The 22,438-nt window shown below is 45.7% G+C and overlaps 1 protein-coding gene across 11 annotated transcripts in view; it reads right to left on the reverse strand.

Annotated features, from left to right (window-relative positions):
• The window catches only part of DLG1 (discs large MAGUK scaffold protein 1), a 193,969-nt gene extending 176,151 nt beyond the window's left edge, over positions 1 to 17,818 (reverse strand). For 5 of the 11 annotated variants that reach the window (XM_074190571.1, XM_074190570.1, XM_074190568.1 and 2 more), the window contains exons 1-3: positions 17,722 to 17,817; positions 17,406 to 17,537; positions 3,405 to 3,571 (exon numbers count right to left, since the gene is read on the reverse strand). In XM_074190571.1, coding sequence (XP_074046672.1) covers positions 3,405 to 3,571; positions 17,406 to 17,537; positions 17,722 to 17,740 — 318 coding nt within the window. In that variant the 5' untranslated portion in view covers positions 17,741 to 17,817. Of the gene's footprint in view, positions 1 to 3,404; positions 3,572 to 17,405; positions 17,538 to 17,721 lie in introns of all 11 variants that reach the window. The other 6 variants (XM_074190569.1, XM_074190567.1, XM_074190575.1 and 3 more) reach the window with 2 other exon arrangements.
• Between the last annotated feature and the right edge of the window lie 4,620 nt (positions 17,819 to 22,438).

Genomic DNA, 22,438 nt, shown 5'->3' on the forward strand with positions numbered 1-22,438 from the left:
GAGCTGGCTAAGAAATAGAAGGTGGATCCATGCAGGACCTCAGGTACACAAGAAACAGTAGTATGTGGCTGTGGCAATCTCTACTGTTTGATAAACACAAAGACTCTGACTCCGGGATAAGAACTCACTCCCTAAACAAAAACTGCTGGGAAAAATGAAAGGTAGTCTGGCAGAAACTAAGCAAAGACCCCCCCCATCTCCCACCCTATACCAAAATTAGGTCAAAATGGATACATGATTTAGACAGAAAGGATGATACCATAAGCCAATTGGGAGACCAAGGAATTTTCTCTGTCAGATCTATGGAGAAGGGAAGAAAAAAGATAAGAGAACATTATGAAAAACAAAATGGGCAATTTTGAATACATTAAAATAAAAAGACTTTGTACAAACAAAACCAATTCAGTCAAGATTAGAAGGAAAGAAGAAAGATGGGAAAAATTTTTACCGTCAGTATTTCTGAGAGGTCTCATGTCTAAACTAAAATCAAATTTATAAGAATGGAAATCATTCCTCAGTTGATAAAATGGTCAAAGAATATGAACAGACAGTTTTCAGATGAAAAACTTAAAGCTATCTATAGGCCTATAAAAATGTTTTAAATCACTATTGGGTTTGTTTGGGGGTTTTTTGGCAAGGCAATGGGGGGGTTAAGTGACTTGCCCAAGGTCACACACTAATTAAGTATTAAGTGTCTGAGGTCACATTTGAACTCAGGTCCTCCTGACTCCAAGGCTGTTACTCTATCCACCGTACCACCTAGCTGTCCCTAAGGCAGATTCGAGAGATGCAATTTAAAACAACTCTGAGGTACCACTTCACACCTATCAAATTGGTTAATGTGACAGAAAAGAAAAATGATAAATGGGACACTGCACATGCTGATGGAGGCATTCCATTCTGGAGAGGCTAGAAAACTATGCATACCCCTAGAATTCAGTAATACCATTCCTGGGTCTGTATCCCAAAGAAATCATTAAAAAAGGAAAAAAGATACCACCTGTAGCTCTTTCTGTAGTGGCAAAGAACCAGAAATTTGGGGATGCCTCTCAGTCGGGAAGCAGCTGACAAACTGTGGTCTATGAATGGAATGGAATGCTACTACTCTATAAGAAATGATGAGCAGAGAGGCTTCAGAAAGGTCCAGAATGACTGACATGACCCGATGCTGAGGAAGAACACTGTACACATTAACAGCAACATCACATGATGAGCAACTCTGACTTAGCCTTTCTCAGCAACATGGTGATCCAAGACAAGTCTGAAAGACTCAGGAGGGAAAATGCCATCCACATCCAGAGGAAGAATTTAGGCAACCTGAATGCAGACTGAAGCATAGATTTTCATTTTATTTGCTTTTTCTTTCTTGTGATTTTCCCCTTTTGAGCGGTTTCTTTTTTCACAACATGACTACATGTGGAAACGTGTTTAACGTGATTGTGCGTGTATGACCTATATCAGACTTGCTTGCTGACTTGGGAGGGAGAAGGGAGAGAGGGGGAGAAAAATGCAGAATTCCAAATCTTACAAAAAATGTATTTGAAAATTATCATTACATATAATTGGAAAGAAATACTATTAGGTGAAAAGCAAAACAAAATTATTATTTATAGATTGCTTACTGAATGCAGAATTTCAACATGAATCTCTTCTATAGCATTCATCTCAATATAACAAATAGTAAGACACCAAGAAAGACACTTAAGGACAAGGATAACAATGGACCTTGTTCTCAAGGAACTTACACTCTACTAGAGAAAATGTAAACAAAGATAAATAAACACAAACTATAAGTAACATTAAAAAAGGACAAAGACAGGGCCAGCATCAGGATCTGGCCCCATTAATTCCAAGAGGAACATCCCCAGGGTAAGGAAACTCCTGCTGAGTGAAGTGAGCAGAAGCAAGACACCATTGTACACATGAACAACTGTGACACGACCAACTCTGATGGACACTGCTCCTCTCAGCAGTTCAGAGATCAAGGACAACCCGAGACCTGCCACAGACGATTCCAGCCACATCCAAAGAAAAAAACTTAGCGGAACAAAATGCACTATTTGTTTTTCCTTTCTTTTTCGTGATTTTTTTTCTTCCCCCCTTAGTTCTAATTCTTTTTTCGCCACAAGACTAATATGTAAATAGGTTAAACACAAGTGGACATGTACAACTTTTACCAGACTTGTTCACTGCCATGGGGAGGAGGGGAGGGAAGGGAGGGTAGTCGAAAAATGCGGAATTCATGAATTTGCTAATGGATTAATACTGAAAAACCACCATTGCGTGTAACTGGAAAAATAAAATAAAATAAAATTTCAATAAAAAAAAAAAAAAAGAATATTCCTCCCACTTGCACGGGTCAGTACCTGTTCCACCCCTTCTAGTCTTAAGAGAGCAGCAGCCCTGGAGTCAGGAGGACCTGAGTTCAAACATGAGCTCGGATGATTAATAATTACCTAGCTGTGTGACCATGGGCAAATCATTTAACCCCACTGCCTCACAAGAAAAAAAGAGAGAGAGAGAGAGAGAGAGAGAGAGAACACCTCTATCCAGAGCACAGAAGTCAAACACGGTGACCTGAGTGGCTAGATGAAAATGTAACCAGGAAATATTTAACAAAGTAAATAAAAATACATTGAAACAAGAATACTATCAAATTTAAAGACAAGTCCATCTGCAACCTGAAGGGATCCTTCTGTCTCTATTAGAAGCCCCCATTTCTACTGGGAGTCTGACATTCTGGGAGCTTCATTCACTGGCTCCTTCTCAGGTATGTAAGATGCAGTGGAGACAGAGAATGAAGAGACAGCTGATCTGGCTGGCTCAGAATCCATCTAGCCATTATGCCACCAAGTCTGGAAGTTAACTACAAAGTCCAGAAAGGTCGATGTCCTGGGGTGGAAGAAGATATCCGAATAGGTTTCATCTGAATGTCTAAGCAATGAACATACAATATTGACAACACAGCATGAATTAAATAAATGTCTGACCCGAAATACCAAAACCTAATATGACTCCAGAAATTGTTTGTGACAAGGCAAACAAGAGTAGAAGCTTCTCCCAAAAATTGTTCCATTCCACATACTTCTCTATAGTACAAAGTAGTATGCACAGAAGATGAAGAGGCAGATTCAAGTCTTGCCTTGGACATATACTGACTCAGTGACTCTGGACAAGTCACCAAAGTTCTTAGAAAGCCAAACAATGCTCCAAGATCAAGTTTCAGAACAGGTACCAACATACACATACATGTGCGCACAGACAATCCTACTTTGAAAAATCTAAACATATAAATGATCCAGCTCTTACATGAATCAATCTGGGGGAACAATTTATTATAATAAAATTTCAAACTGAAGTCTGGTTAAATGGATCAACAAAACCCCACTCTTAAAAAATCTTACCTCTACACTGGGGCTAAGGCTGCTGGGCGGTGTGTCTGTCGTCACAGTAGTACTAGGAAGGCTGGAAAATTCCCATGTATTCACAGGCCGGACTGGTTCTGACTGTTTTGAATGATCAATACATTTTGGGTTATCCAGTAAGGTCACTTCATAAAATTCTTGAATATCTAGAAACAGGAGAGGGAATGAAAATAAATATACACAGCAGATTACTAAAGGAGATTATTATTGTCTACTTAACCTAAGCAATAGCATAAAGAAACATCTGCACTCAGAAATTAGTAACAAATGGCCCACCTACTCATTAAAATCCAAGCCATTCTCTCATCAGGATATGGAGGCACCTGACTGCAAGATACTGAAGGTCCAACAACAATTACATTTTTCAAGGGCCAGTCCATTTACCATTATGCACAAGGGAACAATGCCCGGCTGGGAAGCCAAAGACAAATACGACCAACTTGGCAAAACGGCATCATGCCAAAGAGAGAAGGGGGCCACAAATGGCACCATTTTCTGAACCTTGAAAATTTTACACACAGCTGAAGGTCTACTAAATGTGAAATCCTAGAAGACCTCAGAGGAGGTCAGAGGAGATGAGCACCTAGACCTGAATCCTATCAATTTTGACATTCTTACTCTAAACAGGATGGAAGAAATAAAAGAATAAGGGTCAATTACATGGTCAGAAGTGAACAATGGATGTAGGGAAAAAACTGGCGGCAGGCAGACCAATTGGATGGAACTGTAACAGTCCAGGCAAAAGATGACCACAGCCCAAAACAGGATGGTGGCCTTGTGACTAGGGAGAAGAAGGCTGTCAAGATTTAGAAACTGAATGTATGTGTGGGATTTGAGGAAGGTTCCAAGACTTCTGGGAAACTAGGTGACCAGGCAGGTATGGCCCTCAACAGAAAGGGTCAAGGATTTTTAAGGAGATGGGCGAAAGGCATAGCGAAGGAGGGATAGAAATGAGGAATGATTCAGGACACAATCTACTGAAGGTGAAAGGAAGAAAAAAATAAATGCGAATTGAAAAAACTAATAATTACCCACCACCTAATTTCCTCTACCTAACCAACATTCTCCTTCCAGTTTTGCCGATGCTTAACCCTCTTCTATGCCCATATTTCTTCACGTATTTCAACTCCATAAGCACGGATTAAAGGCTAAGCGCTGGGGAGAAAAAAGAGAGGTAAAGACTAGTCCTGGTACTAATCTAAACTTCGACACTCTGCACCCATCAGTATCTGTCAGGTCATTCATTTATTAGCCCTGCTCTAATTTCACTTTCCTCTCTTTCTAATCAAGGTCTTCTAGATAGCAAACGGAATACCCCTTCTTCTTATAAGCTCTGCTTATCTTGTGCCGAACCTTAGCCCTGGAATATTCCCCCCCCCCCCAACCATCTGCATCCTCTGCTCAGACCACTCAGCTGTTAACAGAAGTGGAAAAAGTCTCATGACTGTGCTGGTCAAAGATAGGCAACTTCAAATGGCCCCTGATGCAGCAAAGCAATCCATTTACTTCTTCCTAATTGATTCTTGATCGCACTCTGCCAAAAAGCTATTCCAAATGTTCTCTTCTCTCCTCAAACCTTTCACACCTTGCTCTCCCCACCACCCACAAGACCAAGACCCTGAGAAAATAGATGATTTGCTCCCTCCTCTCTCCATCTCCATAGTCCTTTACATCATCTCTCACTCTCCTCCTTTACTCCATTCTCTTCTCCTTGCAGAGGCCCACTTCTCTACATGTGGATTTGACCCTGTTCCCTCCAGTTACTCCAGCAAAATGCAACCTCAATCATATTCATTCTTTTCTTCCTCTCCTGGTTCTCTATTCCCACATCTCCAACTGCTAGCTGCATTCCTACTGACTTCAAATTCCCCATCCTTAAAAAACCTTCACTGGACTCTATTGTCTCCGGATTCTCTAAATATCTTTCCCTTTACTGCCAAACTCTTGAAAAATTGTCTACACTCACTGCTTCTACCTCCTCTCCTCCAACCCTGAAATCTGTTCATTGCCAAGGCTGCTGATTTCTTTACAGTGCTCATTTTCCTCAGGCTTCTACACCATCTGCCACTGCCGACCCTGTTGTCCTCAGGGACTATTGTCCCTCATGTCTCCCCTCTCTTTGGGAGCTGGTGCTCACTGGTATCCCCCAACGCTTCTCTTCCCCTTCAGCATCCTCTCTCCGCAATCTCCCAAGCTCTCACGAGGCTCACCACCATATCCAGGCTGCAGGTCCCCAGGTCTACACCCCCAACTAGTGTGTCCCCTGAACTGAAGTCTCATTTACCAACAGCCGTTTGGATATTTCAAAGAGGGTATCCCAGAAATATCTCCATCTTAACATCTCATATTCATCATAGCTTTCCGTTTTTACTGATATTATTTTGGTTAGACCAGGAATTCCTTTTAATTTCTCATAAGCATTTTCCCCCTTTCCTCAATATTTATCAAAAAAAGAAAAAAGAACAGAACACCATCATGACAAATATGCACAGTCAAGGAAAGCAATCCCCTAATCTGTCATATCCAGTAACAGGAGTGACTCGTTCTGCATTCTGAGTTCATCCCTTCTGTCAGAAAGTTCATGGCATGCTTCATCTTCCAAATCAGTTATGCTGTTCAGAGCTCTCAAGTCTATCCAGGTTGATTTTCTTTATCATGTTGTTCATATACAAATTGCTCCTTTGGGTCTCTTTCTTATCAGGTCAGGATCCGAAGTTTCTTAAAAACTATTACAACATTTCTTACATGAAATGCTCCATTACAGTGAAGTGCACATGGCAAGATTTGAACTCCCTGGATGTCCAGATTTTTGGTACGAATAAAAAGTTTCTAAAACGATTTTCATCCCTCAGTGTCATTATTCCCCTTTCTTTGGTTGCCTGGGAAGTGAAGGCAAGGAGAGGCATTCTGGGCAGCTCTGTGGCTTCAGGTCTCCACTAAGATTGGAACCATTCCCCAGTGCTCCAAGAGGGCATTCTTGGGCCTCTTTCCCTTGGCCTGCAGGCATTCTCGCATTGCTATGATCTGAAGCACTTTTTAAGCTACTGACTGGTAACTTCAGTAGCTTCCTGTGCATATGGCCTGTGTCCTACTCTCCTTTACGTTGCTTTCTAATATTCCAGTAGTCTTTGCAGAAGATGGACTCCTTATGCCACTATCTGCCTAGGGTCTAAAGGACTGGAGCCCAAATCTGGCTATGGGAGGTTTGAGGAGGGATGAGTTGTGGAAGGGCTCACCTGAGTAGCTCACCATCTCAGGGAGGGTTAAAAGGACTGCCTCACCAACAGTGAGGACTCAGGTAAGGTGGTAACATAAATGCAGAGTAGACCCAGTCAGAATGGTTGCGTGCTTTCTTCACTTTTGTTCAGCAACACATGTTTGTGCAGGATGAAAAGAATGTATGGTGGGAGTGATCCAAGGCTGAGGGGAGGAGGACAGCAATGAAGGCCCACATAAGGCTATGTAACATAATGTAGAGTGGACCCAGTCAAAACAAGTTGTATGATATTCTCCTTCATTCAGCAGCATGCATGGAGGAACAAAGGCAATGAATGGTGGGAGCCATCCAAAGCCGAGGCTTGCCTGGGTGCAATCAGGAATAGGATAAAGGAGTGAGAGATTCAAGAAAGGACAGTGTGGAGTTGCATTTGTTCAACAAGAGGTCAAGATGGGCTGGAGAGAGTGGCTTGTACAGGAGAGATGACGACCTGGGAAAGAATTCCCTGGAGGGATCAGAGATCATGATGAGAACAAAGAACAGGAGTACGATAAGGGGAGCTCAGAATTCTTGATTCCAGAAGTGGGACATTGGTGGGTGACAGCAGCATCAAGGGTACGAGCAGGCCAAGAGCTCAGCTGAATTGGTTGAATTTCAACAGTTCTGCCAAAGCCTCTTAGATAAAAACTGTGAGCCCTTCACCAAATCTGGCCATTTCGACCTCCACATTTCTCTCATACATCCTTTTCTTTCTACTGCCACAGCTCTCACTTTCTCAGCTAAACGATTTTGCAGCGGGCCTCATCTGTGTCCACTACAGTCCATTTTCATTCCACACACTCTGGTTCGCAATCAATTTCAAGGCCTTTCAGTGGCCATCTGACCTCCTAGTCAAGCCGTGCCCTCTGCAGAAAGCCCAATTCTCTCCCAAATGACCAGCATGGAACTGCTTTGAATGCATTCTCTTAATTTGGTGAAGACTTCTTCAAGTATATTAGAAGCTAAGTGTCTGAACCAATCATTCTGAAGAGCATTTTAACTGCACCTACCCCCATGGGACCCCCAAGTGATCATAAAAAGGGGGAAAAAACTATTCATAGCAGCTCTTTTTTGTGGTGGCCAAGAACAGGAAATTGAGGACATGCCCATCACTTGGGGCCTAGCTGAAGAAGCCATGATCTATCAATGTGATGGAATAGTACTTTTTTATAAAAAGTGACGAGCAGATTCCAGAAAAGCCCAGAAAGACAGACAGGAACTGCAGTAAGATGAAGTAAGAACAGTGTATACACTAACAGCAACTCCTTGGGATGATAGGCTATGAATGACTTAATTTTTCTCAGCAGTACAAGGATCCAAGACAATGACAAAGGACTCAGGAAAACACTATTCACCTCCAGAGAAAGAACTGATGATGTCTGAATACAGGCGCGCACGTGCATGCGTGCGTGTGTGTGTGTGTATTTCTCTTTATTTTTGGCCAGTTCCTTTTTTACACAACATGACTAATATGGAAATATGTTTTGCTTGATTGAACATATATAACCTATATGAAAAACTTACCATTTTAGGAAGAAGGGAGGGGATGGAAGGACGCAGGGAGAAAAGAAGAAATGAAATACTATTTTAAAAAAGGGGTTTCTCGAGGATGTGATTAGTTCACTCTTAGTGTTTATATGCTTTGTGACCAGCACAATCCCTACCATATAAGGATATATGGAATAAAACAGCACTGGAGCTCACAGGGGAGGACCTCACCTTTTTCAGTCAAATCTTTGGTGAGAAAGGGAGGGTCTAAGGCACAGGGACCCTGAGGGCTGCAGGACAGGGCCTAAAGGACAGGTCTATGGCAGCAAGGGTCCAGACAAGAGCCAGTCAAGACAGGGCTGTAATCTCTTCCCTCTAGGCTCAGCAGCAAGCACAGAGGAACAAAGAAAGCACCACTAGGAGAGACGGTCGTGATAAGGCCAGAAGGAAACAAGCACTCTGAAGCCCCTGCTAATGTGCCAGGAAAAATGCTGACCACTTGACAATTCTGACCTCATTTGGAGCGCACAACTCTTGAGAAGCAGCAGTGATTATCCCCCATTTTCCAGATGAGGAGGCTGAGGCAGCCTGAGATGATCCAGCTTGCCCAGGGTCACACTGGACTCTATCCTTCTGCCTTCAGGCCCAGTCCCCTTTCCCTGCACCCCCTAGCTACCTCTAAGAATGGCAGTATTAAGACTCCAAATCAAGGGTACTCTTTACCCAACCAAAAGTCGAGCCATTCCAATGAACCACAAGCTCTCTTACATTTCCCAGTTAGAAGATCAATTCCTTAGTAAAATGTACTGTTGCGTTGTAGAAAGATGGTGATGGTTAGGATGGAGAGGAGCCCAAATAACCCAGTAAAACTTAAATATGCATCAGGTTTAAAAAAAAAAAGAATAAGAATCACCTCTAAGACCTTCCCTCCAGCCCAGGGCTGCCCAGAACTGGTACAGGATGACAATTACAATCCTGAAGAATCCCTGAAGCAAGCAGACCAAGGCTGGTGAAAGGATCGGTTCTGAGGCAACAAGAGAGAGTCAGCAAGGAGATCAAGGCCCCAGAGTCAAAGACAAAAAAAGCTCAGGGGTTGGCCTACCAGACCCAGGGGAAAGCCCCAGCAAGAGCCTGCTGAGACAGAGAGGAGTCCTGGATCTGGTTGAAAGAAGGAAGCTTCAGGCAATGCCCAGCAGGGTCCAGTTTGGTGTCCCCTGCCCAGCTCAAAAGCAAGGGCAGAGAAGGGCCCTACAGAGACCAGGAGGGGGAGGAGGTGCCCCAAGTCTCTGGGCACAAGGGGAATGGCAATTACCAGCAATACAGTCCTAAGTTTGATGGCATTAAGTTCATTAAACTTGAAAATAACTCGAGTGTTGTAAAGCTGGGTCTTAGCTTGTTATTCTCTATGACATAAACTCTAGAAGTGGCGAAGAAAAAGAGCATAAAAGTCCCTTTCAAAGATGGTGTTTTAGGATGTCTGCCAGGTATGGGAAAATTTCCTTTTCAGTAACAGGAAACATTACTCTTTGATCAGAACCATTAGTAGAAATGACGATCAACCTAGGATGGGACCAATTATTCTAAGATGGTACAAAGATGGTACAAAGCATGCCCTACATCACCATAAAGTTTACTAACAGTATTAAGTCTTCTCGAATCCAGTTATAACATCAAAATTAAGCAACAAGGCAATGAGTAAGATTTTAAAACATAAGATGAGTGCATGATCATGAAGCAAAAAGCAAATGGTTTTATAAAAAATATCCATTTTTCCCATGGATGACATAGATTAACTGGGAAAGTTATAGTGATAGTATAAAGAGAAAGCAAAACAAAAAGGGTTTGGGATATATGGTTCTCACATTAAGCAAGCTCTACGTGGTCAACAGTGTATTCAAGAGTCTTTTTCTCTGATCTGGATAACCATTGGGATGGTCAGCAATACACGAAATGGGCCTTCCCAAGCAGGGTTCCACTGGTCTGCTGGAAAAGTCCAAGGGTCTACTCTGTACTGCAGCCCATACCCCACCCTGGCCTGGGAAGGGCACTGAGTCTGTTTTGCAATTCCAATGGGAAGTCCAACCCCCCAGGCCAGTCTTTCAAAAAGAAGACACTCAATGCTGTAAATGGTTGTTATTTAAAGCTGTCCGGAAAGGCCAAGGTCCCCTCTCAACCTCTTCTCTGGCCCCACCAAAAAAATGTCATGAGAGGATTTATTAAAACTGAGCAGAGAAAGATTCCAACCTATTAGATTTATTAGCAAGACAAGCATAATAAATTGGGTCAAAGGCACCTCAGCAGACATGCAGATTTATGAAAATCTGAATACAGATTTTTATAAATTAAAATAAAACAATCAATAGAATGTTAAACAGGATATAAGATTAGGTCATCTGGTTTCTTACTGGAGGATAGATTGGGACTTTCCAAGTAAGTGAGCAACAGAATTCCCCCAAATCAAGTGATTAACAGAAAAACAAAACTGAATTCTCAAAATAAAGGTTGTTCACAAAATGGAGTCACTTTGGTTTTCAGAGCAGTCAAGATATGTAAACAATTCATAAATTAAGACTAATGGGGAAGCTAGGAGGCCCAGTAGATGGAGCACCAGCCCTAGAGTCAGGAGGACCTGGGTTCAACTATGTGGCCTTGGGGAAATCACTTAACCCCATTGCCTTGCAAAAACAAACAAAAAAAAAAGACTAATAACCATTCCCCAATAGATAAGTGGTCAAAGGATGAGAATAAACAGATCTCCAAAGAACTGTCAAGTAAATGGAAGGGTCTAGAAAGAGAGAAAGGGTCTTTCCTATGGCCCCAGGAGTAATCCTCACCAGGAAAAGGGTGATATGAGTCCTTTGGTTCAGGATCTAAAGCTCTTTTACACTGCTTTCCAAAGCTCATTACACTTCACTGCCGGGACACATTTTAAAGAAATAAACAAGAATTACTATTTGTATGATAAAAAAAGAATTACAAAGTATTCAGAACCACATAAAAGGATACTCCAAATCAGGAGTAATAGAAGAAATGTAAATTAACACCACCCTAAGGTTTCAAAACTACACACCTTGCAAATTGACAAAGGTGACAAAAAAATAACAAGTTAATATTAGGAGGGTTTGGGAATGAGAAGTACAGGAAGACTGATGGTGAAACTGTGAAAAGGTATGACTATTTTGGAAAGCAATTTATAATGATGTAAATAATATTACTAAAATGTCCATACTCTCTGATTCAAACCTTCATTACTTCATTACAAGACATCCTGAAGATCGTCCCCATGTACTCCAAGATATTTCAAGCAAAAAAGGAGAATTCAAAACAATTGAAGAGGAAATAAAAGAAATTAACAGAAATTGTTTTGTCTGATTAGATACTAACAAAACTGATAACTTAAATGAAATAAATACTTATACCCAATATAAAATATCCAGATTAATAAAAGAGGCTGTTTAAGCAGCTAAATGGCTCAGTGGATAGAAGGTAGGGCCTAGAATCAAGAAGATCTGAGTTCAAATCCAGTCTCAGACACTTATTAGCTATGTGACCCTGGATAAGTCACTTAATCTCTATTTGCCTCAGTTTCCTCATCTGTGAAGTGAGCTGGAGAAAGAAAATAGTAAACCATTCCAGTATCTTTGCCAAAAGAACCCTAAATGAGGCCTCAAAGAATTGGACATGACTAAAAAAAGAATTACATCAGAAAAAGAAACCAAATAAGCCATAAATGAAATCCCAAACAAAAAAAGCTTCAGATAAATTTACAAGTGAATTTTATCATATATCCAAAGAAAAACCCCTTTAATTGTATAAGCTGTATTCAATAATAGAAAAAAATGACCCCTTCCTATCTCCATGATACAAATGTGCCTCAATAATTAAGTTAGGGAGAAATAAAACTATTAATACCTCTAATGAAGACTGACACAGAATTTAAAATAAAATATTAGCTAAATGAGTAATAATACTAATTAGAAAAATAGATACCATGATGCTACTAGATATTTACCAGTAAGTAAACCATGTAAATAGTATAAATTAATAAAATTATATTAAATCAACAGATGTTGAAAAGACTAGACAAAATCTAACACTCACTGGATATTAAAAAAAAAAACCTATAGTAGGCATAGAAATAAATAGGCCTTTGTACCAAACAAGCAGTAAAGGTAGAATTAAGCTAATGGACCCCAGGAAGGATCAATTTATTAACAGTAATGTACATAACAGTCACTCTGACAACCTCAATAAAGCCAGTAATTCTATTGATCCTTTTTATTAACATTCAGGAAAGGGGGAAACAGTGGGTGGGAAACATTACAATTGGCTACACTGGGAAAGTGGGTTGGCATGCAGGGGTGTCCCTTTGTATCCCTCTCAGATAAAGAATGTTAAATGTTTTGTGGGACTCATCTGCCTCTTGTAATCCTGGCCAAGAGACCAGAACCACCCCACTGGATCTCCCCCCTAATTGCAGGAGGACAGGCAAGAACAAATGACTTGGGGGGGGGGGGGTGGCATCAGGTTAAACTGGTTGGGATTTACAGACAACAAGCAGATGTTCTACTGACTGACACTTTTCCCCCTTGGAACAAATGAAAAAAGAAGTATTACATTGGGGAAAAAGCTTACATTCTAATAGGGAGACAAGCCCTGGAAGGGTGAGTTATAAGTCGGCCAAGGACTTCACTAGCCTTTCTAGACCCATGTCAAACAGGATCCCAGGGAAGATTTTGAGAAGAATCTGCCCAATAGGGCAGTTAAAGCAGCAGTTCGCAGTTGGAGGCTGGCAATGACAATCATCCAAGGGGTTCAAGTGAAAAAATTCTTTAATGGAACCTCAAAATGTGGCTAGGCAGTATAGCAGAGGGAATGACTGTCAAAAACTACAAGAAGTCAGAAATAGGAGGATGGAGAAAAGACCAATAGATTGAGCAAGTAAGAGGTCACTGGAAACTTTAGATAGAACAGTTTAGGTAGAATGAGGTAGAGGAGGGAGAGAGAAATGGAAATGTACAAAATAAGAACGCTGAAAACTGTGTAAATGAGGAATCTGACGATTATCATTCAGATTTGGCCTATGGTGATCAGGAAACTAGTCAAAAGCATTTTGATAGGTCATAATTAAGATACCCATCTTACAAAAGGAAAGAGAAAATATGATAAAGAATACATTAAACTTGGTTTTTAATTTATGGAGATATTGAATATCCCCAACCACTACTGTCTAACTTTTGGAGAAATTCTTGCCATGGAAAGCTTAAAACCTTGTCTTTACAATGAAAATATGAAAGGTAGATATGATGGTTGTTTTTGAAGTAAAAGAAAAACTATCTGAAAACACAAAACATCAATTCATTCATTTCTGTGGAGAAAGCAGAAAGGTAACCAAACTTTAGATTTAGTTAACTGTCAAACTGTAAAAAATGAAGAAATTCATACTATTGCAGAAAAATACATTTTGTCATGAGCCAAAGCAATTGAAGTTTGGAGACTATTCAGTTAAGAAGCTAGAGATGATTCCTGTTTTATATTTTAAAAATAAGTCTCTCTTTAAACATTTAACATGCTGAATGAGTTACAGTTACAGAGTTCAAAAAAAAAAGTATTATTTACTCTTTGCAATCAGACCCGAAGATCATAACCTAGCAATTTTAACAGTTTCTACCAATAATAAAGTGGAAGTGTATATTCTACTTTATGTTCAAAAGCTGTCAAATGGAGAAGTTATTTTTAACCAATTAATTCAAACTTAGAAAGAAAACAAAACATTAGTTCTACAGTTGTGAAATTTACAGAGCAAAAAAAAATGACAGACTCCAAAAGACAAAACAGGTTTTGGCCTCAAAAAAAAAAATGCTACAAAACTTAAGTATATTTGATGAGGCTTTCAAAATAATTTTATAAAATCAAGATTCCTTTAAGTCTCAAATTGTTTATGCATAGAATATGTTACATCTGAGAAGAGTAACAGGGTCAGCTGGCTCTCTTATGGCAGAGAATTGTCTCTTTGAGAATTGAGAGGAAAGTTGGTTGCTTTCTTCACTGACCAACCTTTACCACCTGAGTAAGTGATCAAATTAGATATAGAGATAACCTGGCTATGGGTGGATTACAAAGATGAAAAGATAACTCTTATCAAAAGTTAACCAATTCCACATATTAGGAGGGGGAAGGGGCATGGAGGAGGAAAAGCATTCAATGTTCAAGACTAAAAAAAAGTTTTATAGAGAAACTAAAATTTAGGAACCACTCAATTGAGAACTGTACTGAATGTCAAAAAAGCTATTGTGATCGTTTAGAATTTTTGGAAGTGACTTTCTATGAAAATGTTCCTGAAGTTTCCAATAAATTAAATTGGATTCCAATTCCATTTGAAATATATTTATCTAGTAGCAGATGAAAAATAAAACTTAACTGACATATCATTGGATCTTGACCTATAAACATGATCCAAAATTATACTTATGAATTTTTTGCTAAAAATAAATTTTCCAAAGCAATGAGTTCATAAAATTATATCATTTTCCATAAAATATCTGTGAGAGTAATCATTTCCACTTTGATTTTAAATCAAAATTCAGAATTTAAGCTCAACAGGAAAATAGATTTAAGACTAGGTCAAATACTACAAATCTTTGTTCAAATGAAAAAAATCAAAATTAAGCGCATATATATATATATATATATATATATATATATATATATATGATTATTAAGACTATGTTAAGAGGCCTTATTGGTTTACTTCCTCCTCCTAGCTTTTTCTTTTTAATTTTTATTTTTAAGGCAATAAGGTGAAGTGACTTGCCCAAAATCATACAGCTAGGCAATTAAGTGTCTAAGGCTACATTTGAACTCAGGTCCTCCTGACTCCGGGACCAGTGTTCTATCCACTCTACAACCTAGCTGCTCCTAGTTTACTTCTTTTAATTCTTGGAGACTACCCCACATTAGACACTACAATTTTACAAATTTTATTATTTTCTATTTAGCATATAGATAGAATAAAATTTTATTTTATTTAACTAACGTAAACTTTAACTAGGAATTTGGGGGGGGGAATGATCATTGAAGTAATTTTAAGTATTTAACGAATATATCTAAAATAGAATGAATAGTATATTAAATTACTCTGGGCATCTCATAACACATTTACTTTTTAAAGACAGATTCATAAAAAAGAGAAAAAACCATTTGGAATTGCTGGTTCCTAGATTTAAAAGAGGGGTTCTTAATGTGGGGATCCATGGGGTAATTTTTAAGTATTTGGATAACTATTTCCAAAAAACTGTCTTCCTTTATCCTCATCTTCATTTCATGTATTTAAAAAGAGATTTCACAGGCTTAGCCAAATTGCCCGCCAAAGGGTTCCAAGTGCCAAAAAAAAGGGCTGAGGCTAGGTCAGAAGCCATTTAGTTCAAGTCCCTCATGTCATGTCATTCTCTTGATGTAATGGCCTTCTTTGAAGGGCAATAACTGTCATCATCGTCATCATCATCATCATCATAGTTGGGAGAGTTGCGGCCCAGCCACATGAAGCTCTTGATCTTGATCATCTTGATCATCATCATAGTTGGGAGAGTGGTGGCCCAGCCATGTGAAGCTCTTGATCTTGATCATCTTGATCATCATCATAGTTGGGAGAGTGGTGGCCCAGCCATGTGAAGCTCTTGATTCATCACCCGGTAGTGAAGCAGAATATGAAGCCCACAATCCCATAAGGAAGAAATGTTGAATTCCCTCAGTTCTTATACTCCCAGAATCTAGTCTTTCAGTGATAGTGCTAATTTGGGAGGGGGACCCCAAAAGTGATGAGTACCCCAATGCCCATCACTGAGGAAAAGAAACTCCTGGGAGATGTTCTGGGGAGGTAACAAAAGTCCTGGAGAAAAGTGACTACCCCCAAGAGCTACCTGAGCAGTCCAGCCATGACCCTGGTAGAACTTGGTCTCTCAGGCAGCAAGAAAAGGGATTGGGAACGTTAAATGGCTGAACTTCATCACAAGAGCAATTTCAGTCGGGCAGTAGGCTAGTGAGGGGCTTTCAGCATCTCCTTGGAGTCCAGGGAAGATGTCCAAGCCTCTTGCCTGTTTTTGAGAGTTGGGATTTTTTGCATCAGCTACCTTTGGTGAAAGCTTAAGACCAATACAAGAGAAATGTGCATCCTGGAGATTTCCTGGAGCCCCAACAGGTGGGAGCAACAGGCTCAAGAGAGAAGAAACCCTGTGCAGGCTGGCCCAGCTCCCGGGTGCCCTGCGTTCTGGATCTGGTGCCTGGTTCTCACTGTCAGTGTCTTCCTCCCAGCAGTCAGTAAGCTCCTTGGGAGCAGGGGGCTGCTGTACCCCTAGCCGCTGAACACATGCCCGGCTTTCAGTTAGATGTTTAAAATTGTTTAATTTGCTAAGTAAAACTAGTCTGCAATTCTCCGGGGTCTGGCCTCCAGGATTAAAGATATCTGATAAAAGGTATGTGGTAGAGAGAAGAAATGTATTTACAGCTAACTCTAACTGCCCTGCCCTCTAATCCACATAGAGAGGGGCCCCCTCCCTGGAGCCCCTAGAGCTCCCCCCGTCCAGCGGCCCGCTGCATCTCGGCAGCCCTCCTGGCTCGCTGAGCTCCTGGGTCCTCAGACTGCGCAGTCGTGGCCATCTCGGCGGTCCTCTGTCCCGAAGTCCGGCCTCCAGAAGTGCCTCGGGTGAGGGCCGCTCTTCAGGGCGGTCTGGGACCTCACGCGACGCTAACTGACCACCGTGGCGGTCACTGCTGACTCGGTGGCCCAGCTGGGGTGAGCCGCTATCCGTGCGTTTATCCAGAGAAGGGCTAAAGGCGTCCAGCAGCCCAGAGTCCGGCCCAGGGCGCCGGGCATTCCTCCGGGGCCGTCCTGCCCGCCCAAGGGCCGCACAGCAGGACGCTCGGGTCACAGCTTCGCCCGCAGTCGGGGTGCCGAGTTCAAATCTGCCCTCAGGCCTCGCAAAAACACTTGGCTAACATCGAGCTCGGGCTGTCTGCGGTGTGGCCCGCTGCGCCGCGGGGAACGCAGGGGGGCCCACGGGAGCGCGCGTGGCCGGGCCGCGGGGCGCGCTGGGGGTGGAGGTTTCTCGGGGGTCCTCGAGGGTGGGCCACAGGGGAGGCCGCGGAGGGGCCCGGCGCGGGGGCCCGAGCCCCGGCCGCCCCGCCCCGCCCCGCGTGGGGCCCGCACGGAGCCCGCCCCGCCCCCCGGCCCCACTCACCGAGGAGCGCGTGGAACAGGCTGCTCTGGAAGATGCCGATGACGCGCTCCAGGGAGCCCCGCAGCGGGCGCTCGTGCGCCGGGCTCAGCCGCGCGCGGTACTCCTGCAGCAGGCGCAGCGCGCGCTCCGTGTCTGCGGGGAGAGGCGGCGTGAGCGCGGGTGGCGTGGCGTGGCGTGGCGGGGCCCCGGCCGCCCCGCCCCGCCCGGCCCGGCCCCTCCCGGCCCGGCCCCGGCCGCCCCTCCCGGCCCCGCCCCCGCCCGGCCCGGCCACGCCTCCCGCCCGGCCACGCCCCGCCCCTCGGCCCCGCCCCCTGACCTCGCTTCCGCACGGGCATGGCTGGCACGCGGCGGCCCCGCCTCACGCCCGCAGCGCCATGGGCCGCCGCTCCGCCGCTCCGCCGCCCGGGCCGGGGCTCCGGGGCTCTGGGGCCGCCGGGCCGCGCCGCGCCGCCGCCGCCGCCTCCTCCGCCGCCGCCGCGGGCCGGCCCCGGGGCTCCTCGCCCGCCCCTCCCGCGCCCCCTCCGCCTCCTCCCGCGCCTCTTCCTCCTCGGGCTCTCCCCTCAAACTTTCCTCCAAGATGGCGGCCCCGAGCCGGACGGCCGCGCCCCCACGTGACCGCCTTCCCCCGCGCCGCCAGCCAATGGCGAGTGAGCGGGCGGCGGCGGGGCGGGGCGGGGCGGGGCCCGGGAGGAGGGCGGGGCGGGCGGGGCGGCCTTAAAGGGCCCGCGAGCCACAGGTGGCTGCCGGGACGGGACGAGCCGCAGGTGGGCGCCCCGCCCCCGCCGAGAGCCCGGATGAGGCCGGGCCCGGGACGCCCCGCCCCGCCCCCCGCAGCCCCCGGGCCGGGCCCGAGGAGGAGCCCCCCGGGACCAGCCGGGCCGCCGCGTCTGCGGGTACAGGGCTTAGGCCCGCCCTCCGTGGGGCCCGGGGCCCGGGGCCGCCGCCCGCCCGTGGGGCCGGGGCCGCCGCCCGCCCGTGGGGCCCGGGGCCGCCGCCCGCCCGTGGGGCCCGCCGCCCGCCCGTGGGGCCGGGGCCGCCGCCCGCCCGTGGGGCCCGGGGCCGCCGCCCGCCCGTGGGGCCCGGGGCCGCCGCCCGTGGCCGCCAGGCCGGGCCGGGGCGCCGAGCTCCCGGGGCCCTTGAGCGCCAGCGGCGCATGCCTTGAGGGCGGCCGGGGACGCGCCGCGGGGTGCTTGCGAGGTGCCCCCCGAGGCAGCAGAGTTCGCGGCGCCCCGAGACCTCGCAGCGCCCGTGGGCCGGCAGGAGGCCGCCGCTCCAGGCCCACGGTGCTGCCCCCGGGCCCCGCGGGACGCCCCGCTCCACGGACAGACCCCGGGGCCGGGCCTCGCCGCGCCCGCCCGGCCCTCCAGGCCGCCGCAGCCCTCAGAGCCTCGGCACGAGGGCAGCGGCTCCACAGCTGCTTGGAACCAGCACCGACTCCACGCAGGCTCGGGATTTCCCAGGGGGAGGTGGAGACACGGCCAGAGCGGCTCATCTGCAAAGGGCCTGGGTGCTAGGGTAGACCGAGCTGTGTGCCGTGCCAGCCCAGTAAGCAGATGCCCTCCTGCCCTGCATGGGCACAGAGGTGGGGGCCTCTGTCATGACTGCCCTGCCGCGCTTCAGGCTGCCCAACTCCTCACAACCCCTCCTGGGGGCTGCCTGGCCAACACAATGAACTGGTTTGCCTTTTCATTCACTGGCTCGTTTTGCAGATGAGGAAACTGAGGCAGAGTATAGTGACTTGCCCAGGACTCATCACTAGTAAATGTCTGAGGCCAGATTTGAATCCAGGTCTTCCTGATGCCAGGCCTGGAGCTCTATTCACTGCATCACCCAGCCACCATTCCATCAGGAAGATCACGTTCCATTTTAAGAAAGGGCACCCACGAGCGGGAGAGAGTCCAGAGGAAGACAGCCAGGAGGTAAAGGTCCCTGGACACTGGCTGCAGGAACTGAGGCTCAGTAGCCTGGAGAAAAGCGGTCAGGAGGGATCCACACACTGTGTCCAAGAGTGAAGGGCAGTCTCACGGTCAGTGTCCCAGGTCCCGTGCTTTGCCCCAGAGGGCAGGAACCGAAGACAGGCAGCTTGGGGTAGTTCCCTGCCCATCCCTGAGTGTCCTGTGCTACCTCCAGAAATGATAGCTCCTGCCTCATGGGAGGGGAGGGGGGGGCAGCCAGCAGCTAAGATCCAGAGAGGGTTCTGCAGGATTCCAGTGGGTCATTGAGATATCTATGGGATGATAATGGTTGTCCTTTGTCTTGAAGAAGACCACATCAGGGAGGTGATGCCATAACAGACACATGAACTGAATTGGGGCAGGGGGCAGAGGGCAATGGACTGTGCTAAGTCCCCAGCCTTCCTTTCCCCTTCAGACTCACTTTCTGGGTCCAGTGGTCAGATAGGAACCAGGATGACTAGAGATGGCCCTGAATGCAAGGCATCAGGGTTAAGTGACATGTCCAAGGTCACACAGCTAGTAACAAGTATCTCGGGCCAAACTAGAACTCCTGTCTTCCTGACACCAAGATCAGTGCTATCTCCACTGCAGTGGAAGAAATGGACCACAAAGAACAAGGTGTGTGTGTGTGTGTGTGTGTGTGAGAGAGAGAGAGAGAGAGAGAGAGAGAGAGAGGAAAGATGAATGAGCAGTCACATTGGCAGGGATCTAAGCCCAGGGAAATGCAGCAGCTCTGGAGTCGGGTTCAAATCTCAGAGTAGATGGCACTGATGGAGTTCCTGGGCCCTGCAAGTGGACAATGAACAGAATGAGGTGGCAATTGCCCTGGGAAATCATAAGCTCCTCTCCTGAACCCTCTTTCTCCAAGACCCACCTGCTTATGCCAGTTCTTCACACCTTGTCTCTTGGCTCCAGAAAATTTACACCTGATATTTCTCAAAGAGCTCTGGAGAGATTCACGGTGGGCAGGGGGTGGGGGACTGGTCACAAGGCAGTGCCAAGAAGTAGGGAAAGAGATGGACGTCCTCAAAGACAGGTCTGAGCAAAAGATAGGTCACGTTAGCCACGGGGCAAAAGGCCACCCTGCCAGGCGTCCTGTGAGTTTGGTACCTATTCTAGGAGGTCAAGAGAAAGCAGGAAAGTACCCAGCTTGTTAGGACAGGTCCCTGTGGTGTTCCTCTGGGAGGATCTGGACAAAGGGCTGGCAACCTAGACTGGGCCAGGGTCTACAATCTGAGAGCTGAGATGAGAAACTATGAATGGGAGAAAATTCTGTCCCTCACACAGACCTTCTCAGGCTCTCCTGGCAGAGCTGGAGTCAACTCACACAATCAGGCCACACCAAGGCTGGCATAATGCTAGCAAGCCAACATCCAAATGAGAGTTGCTCAAGGGTCTGGCATTCTGGTATCTCCTGGGGGGGGGGATGATGTGTTAATCAGCATACCTAATGAGTTTATTATTTGAGGAAGCAAAGATTCACGGAAAGAATGTTAAATCCATGCCCTTTGACCCAGAGATCCCACCTGCAGGTAGCTACTCCAAGGAGGTCAAGAGCAGGAGTACAGCCCCCCTTAAACCAGGGTGCTGAGTTGTATTTTTGGTTGTAACCAACATCAGGAAACGAAATAGATACATGCCCATCATGTGGAGAAGATAAACACAGTCTAATATGGGAAATAATGGGCCATCAGTTCAAAATAAAAAGTGGCAAATGGAGACAAGAGAAGGGGGGGGCAGGGAGGCAGCAGAAGCCGGAGAATGACCTCACACAAGGGCAGCAGTATGGACCCAGGGAGGATCCAGGTCAAATCTGGAAAACAGTTATTGATTAGGGTTAAATCCAAGGGGTTCAGGAAACACCACAGTAAGGTAGGGAAAAGGTGGAGAGAGCTAACCCCAATTCGCCATTACTGCTGGTCTTCTACCTTGGGAGAGGGAAATAGTTGGTTTTTTTTGTCCTTCCTGTTCAAAATGACATCACTGAGTTGGGATCAAGGTACAGTGTGTTCCACTGTGGCTGAGCAGCCCAATAGCTCAGAAGGCTCCACCACAGGTTGGACACAGACTGTATGACTAGGGAGGAAATGATTTTAAATTTGCACATCTCACATTTCCTTTGAGCTGCTTCAATTCTGCCTTGCTCATAGAGCATGCTGTGCCATCCTGTACCAGGACATACTACATTCTCGATGGGAAGTGGTCATCATCAGCCTATTGAGGATGACTGGCAAGAATCTTGTCAGCAGGGGCAGCTAGATGGTGCAGTGGATAGAGTACCAACCCTGGAGTCAGGAGGACCTGAGTTCAAACCTGGCCTCAGACACTTCATATGGGACATGCTGCATGCTCAATGCCAAAGTTCTTTGGAGAGATTTCCAGTGGGTCCCTCCATTATTTCTGACTCCCCTGTGAGGGCTTGGATTGTGTGAGTTGTCTAGGAAAAATAGTCTTTCAGGCAAACATATGTTTGGCATTCAAACAATGTGCCCAGCCCCTTGGAGCGGTGCTGTCTGCGGGAGTATTCGAATGCTTGGCAGGGCAGCTCAAGAAAAGACTTCAGTGTCCAGGGGATCTTCACAATCTTCCTAAACCAATTCAGGAGTGATGCTGGTAGACTGTCCAGGTTCACAGGCATACAACGATGAGATCGGCACAATGGCTCTGTAGACCTTCAGTCTAATACCTCTTCTCTCCCACCTTCCTTTGGAGCCTCCCAAACACTGAGCTGGCTCTGGCAATGTGTGTGACCCCCTTCATCATTGCTCATGTCCCACATGTGTAGGTGACCATCTTATGACCATTGAGACAGTGAATATGCCCCCATGCTCCACCCAACCTGTTTCCCCACTGTTACATCATATTTGATCTTTAAGAGCAAAGTCTATCAAACAAAGAGATTTTGTATTTTACTATGCCTCTTTTGCATATTTGGGTATCAAATTCTATAAAAACAAGAGCCTGGGGACCAAAGGCATCTTATATTTTTAGGAAGATCTGAGGTCCCCTCCATTAGAGGGGACCACAGACCCTTTAATAAAATGCCATTAGCTTAGAGTTCTGCCTCAGTAGTTTTTC

The sequence above is a fragment of the Macrotis lagotis genome, chromosome 6 (assembly GCF_037893015.1).
Source record: "Macrotis lagotis isolate mMagLag1 chromosome 6, bilby.v1.9.chrom.fasta, whole genome shotgun sequence".
NCBI lineage: Eukaryota > Metazoa > Chordata > Mammalia > Peramelemorphia > Peramelidae > Macrotis > Macrotis lagotis.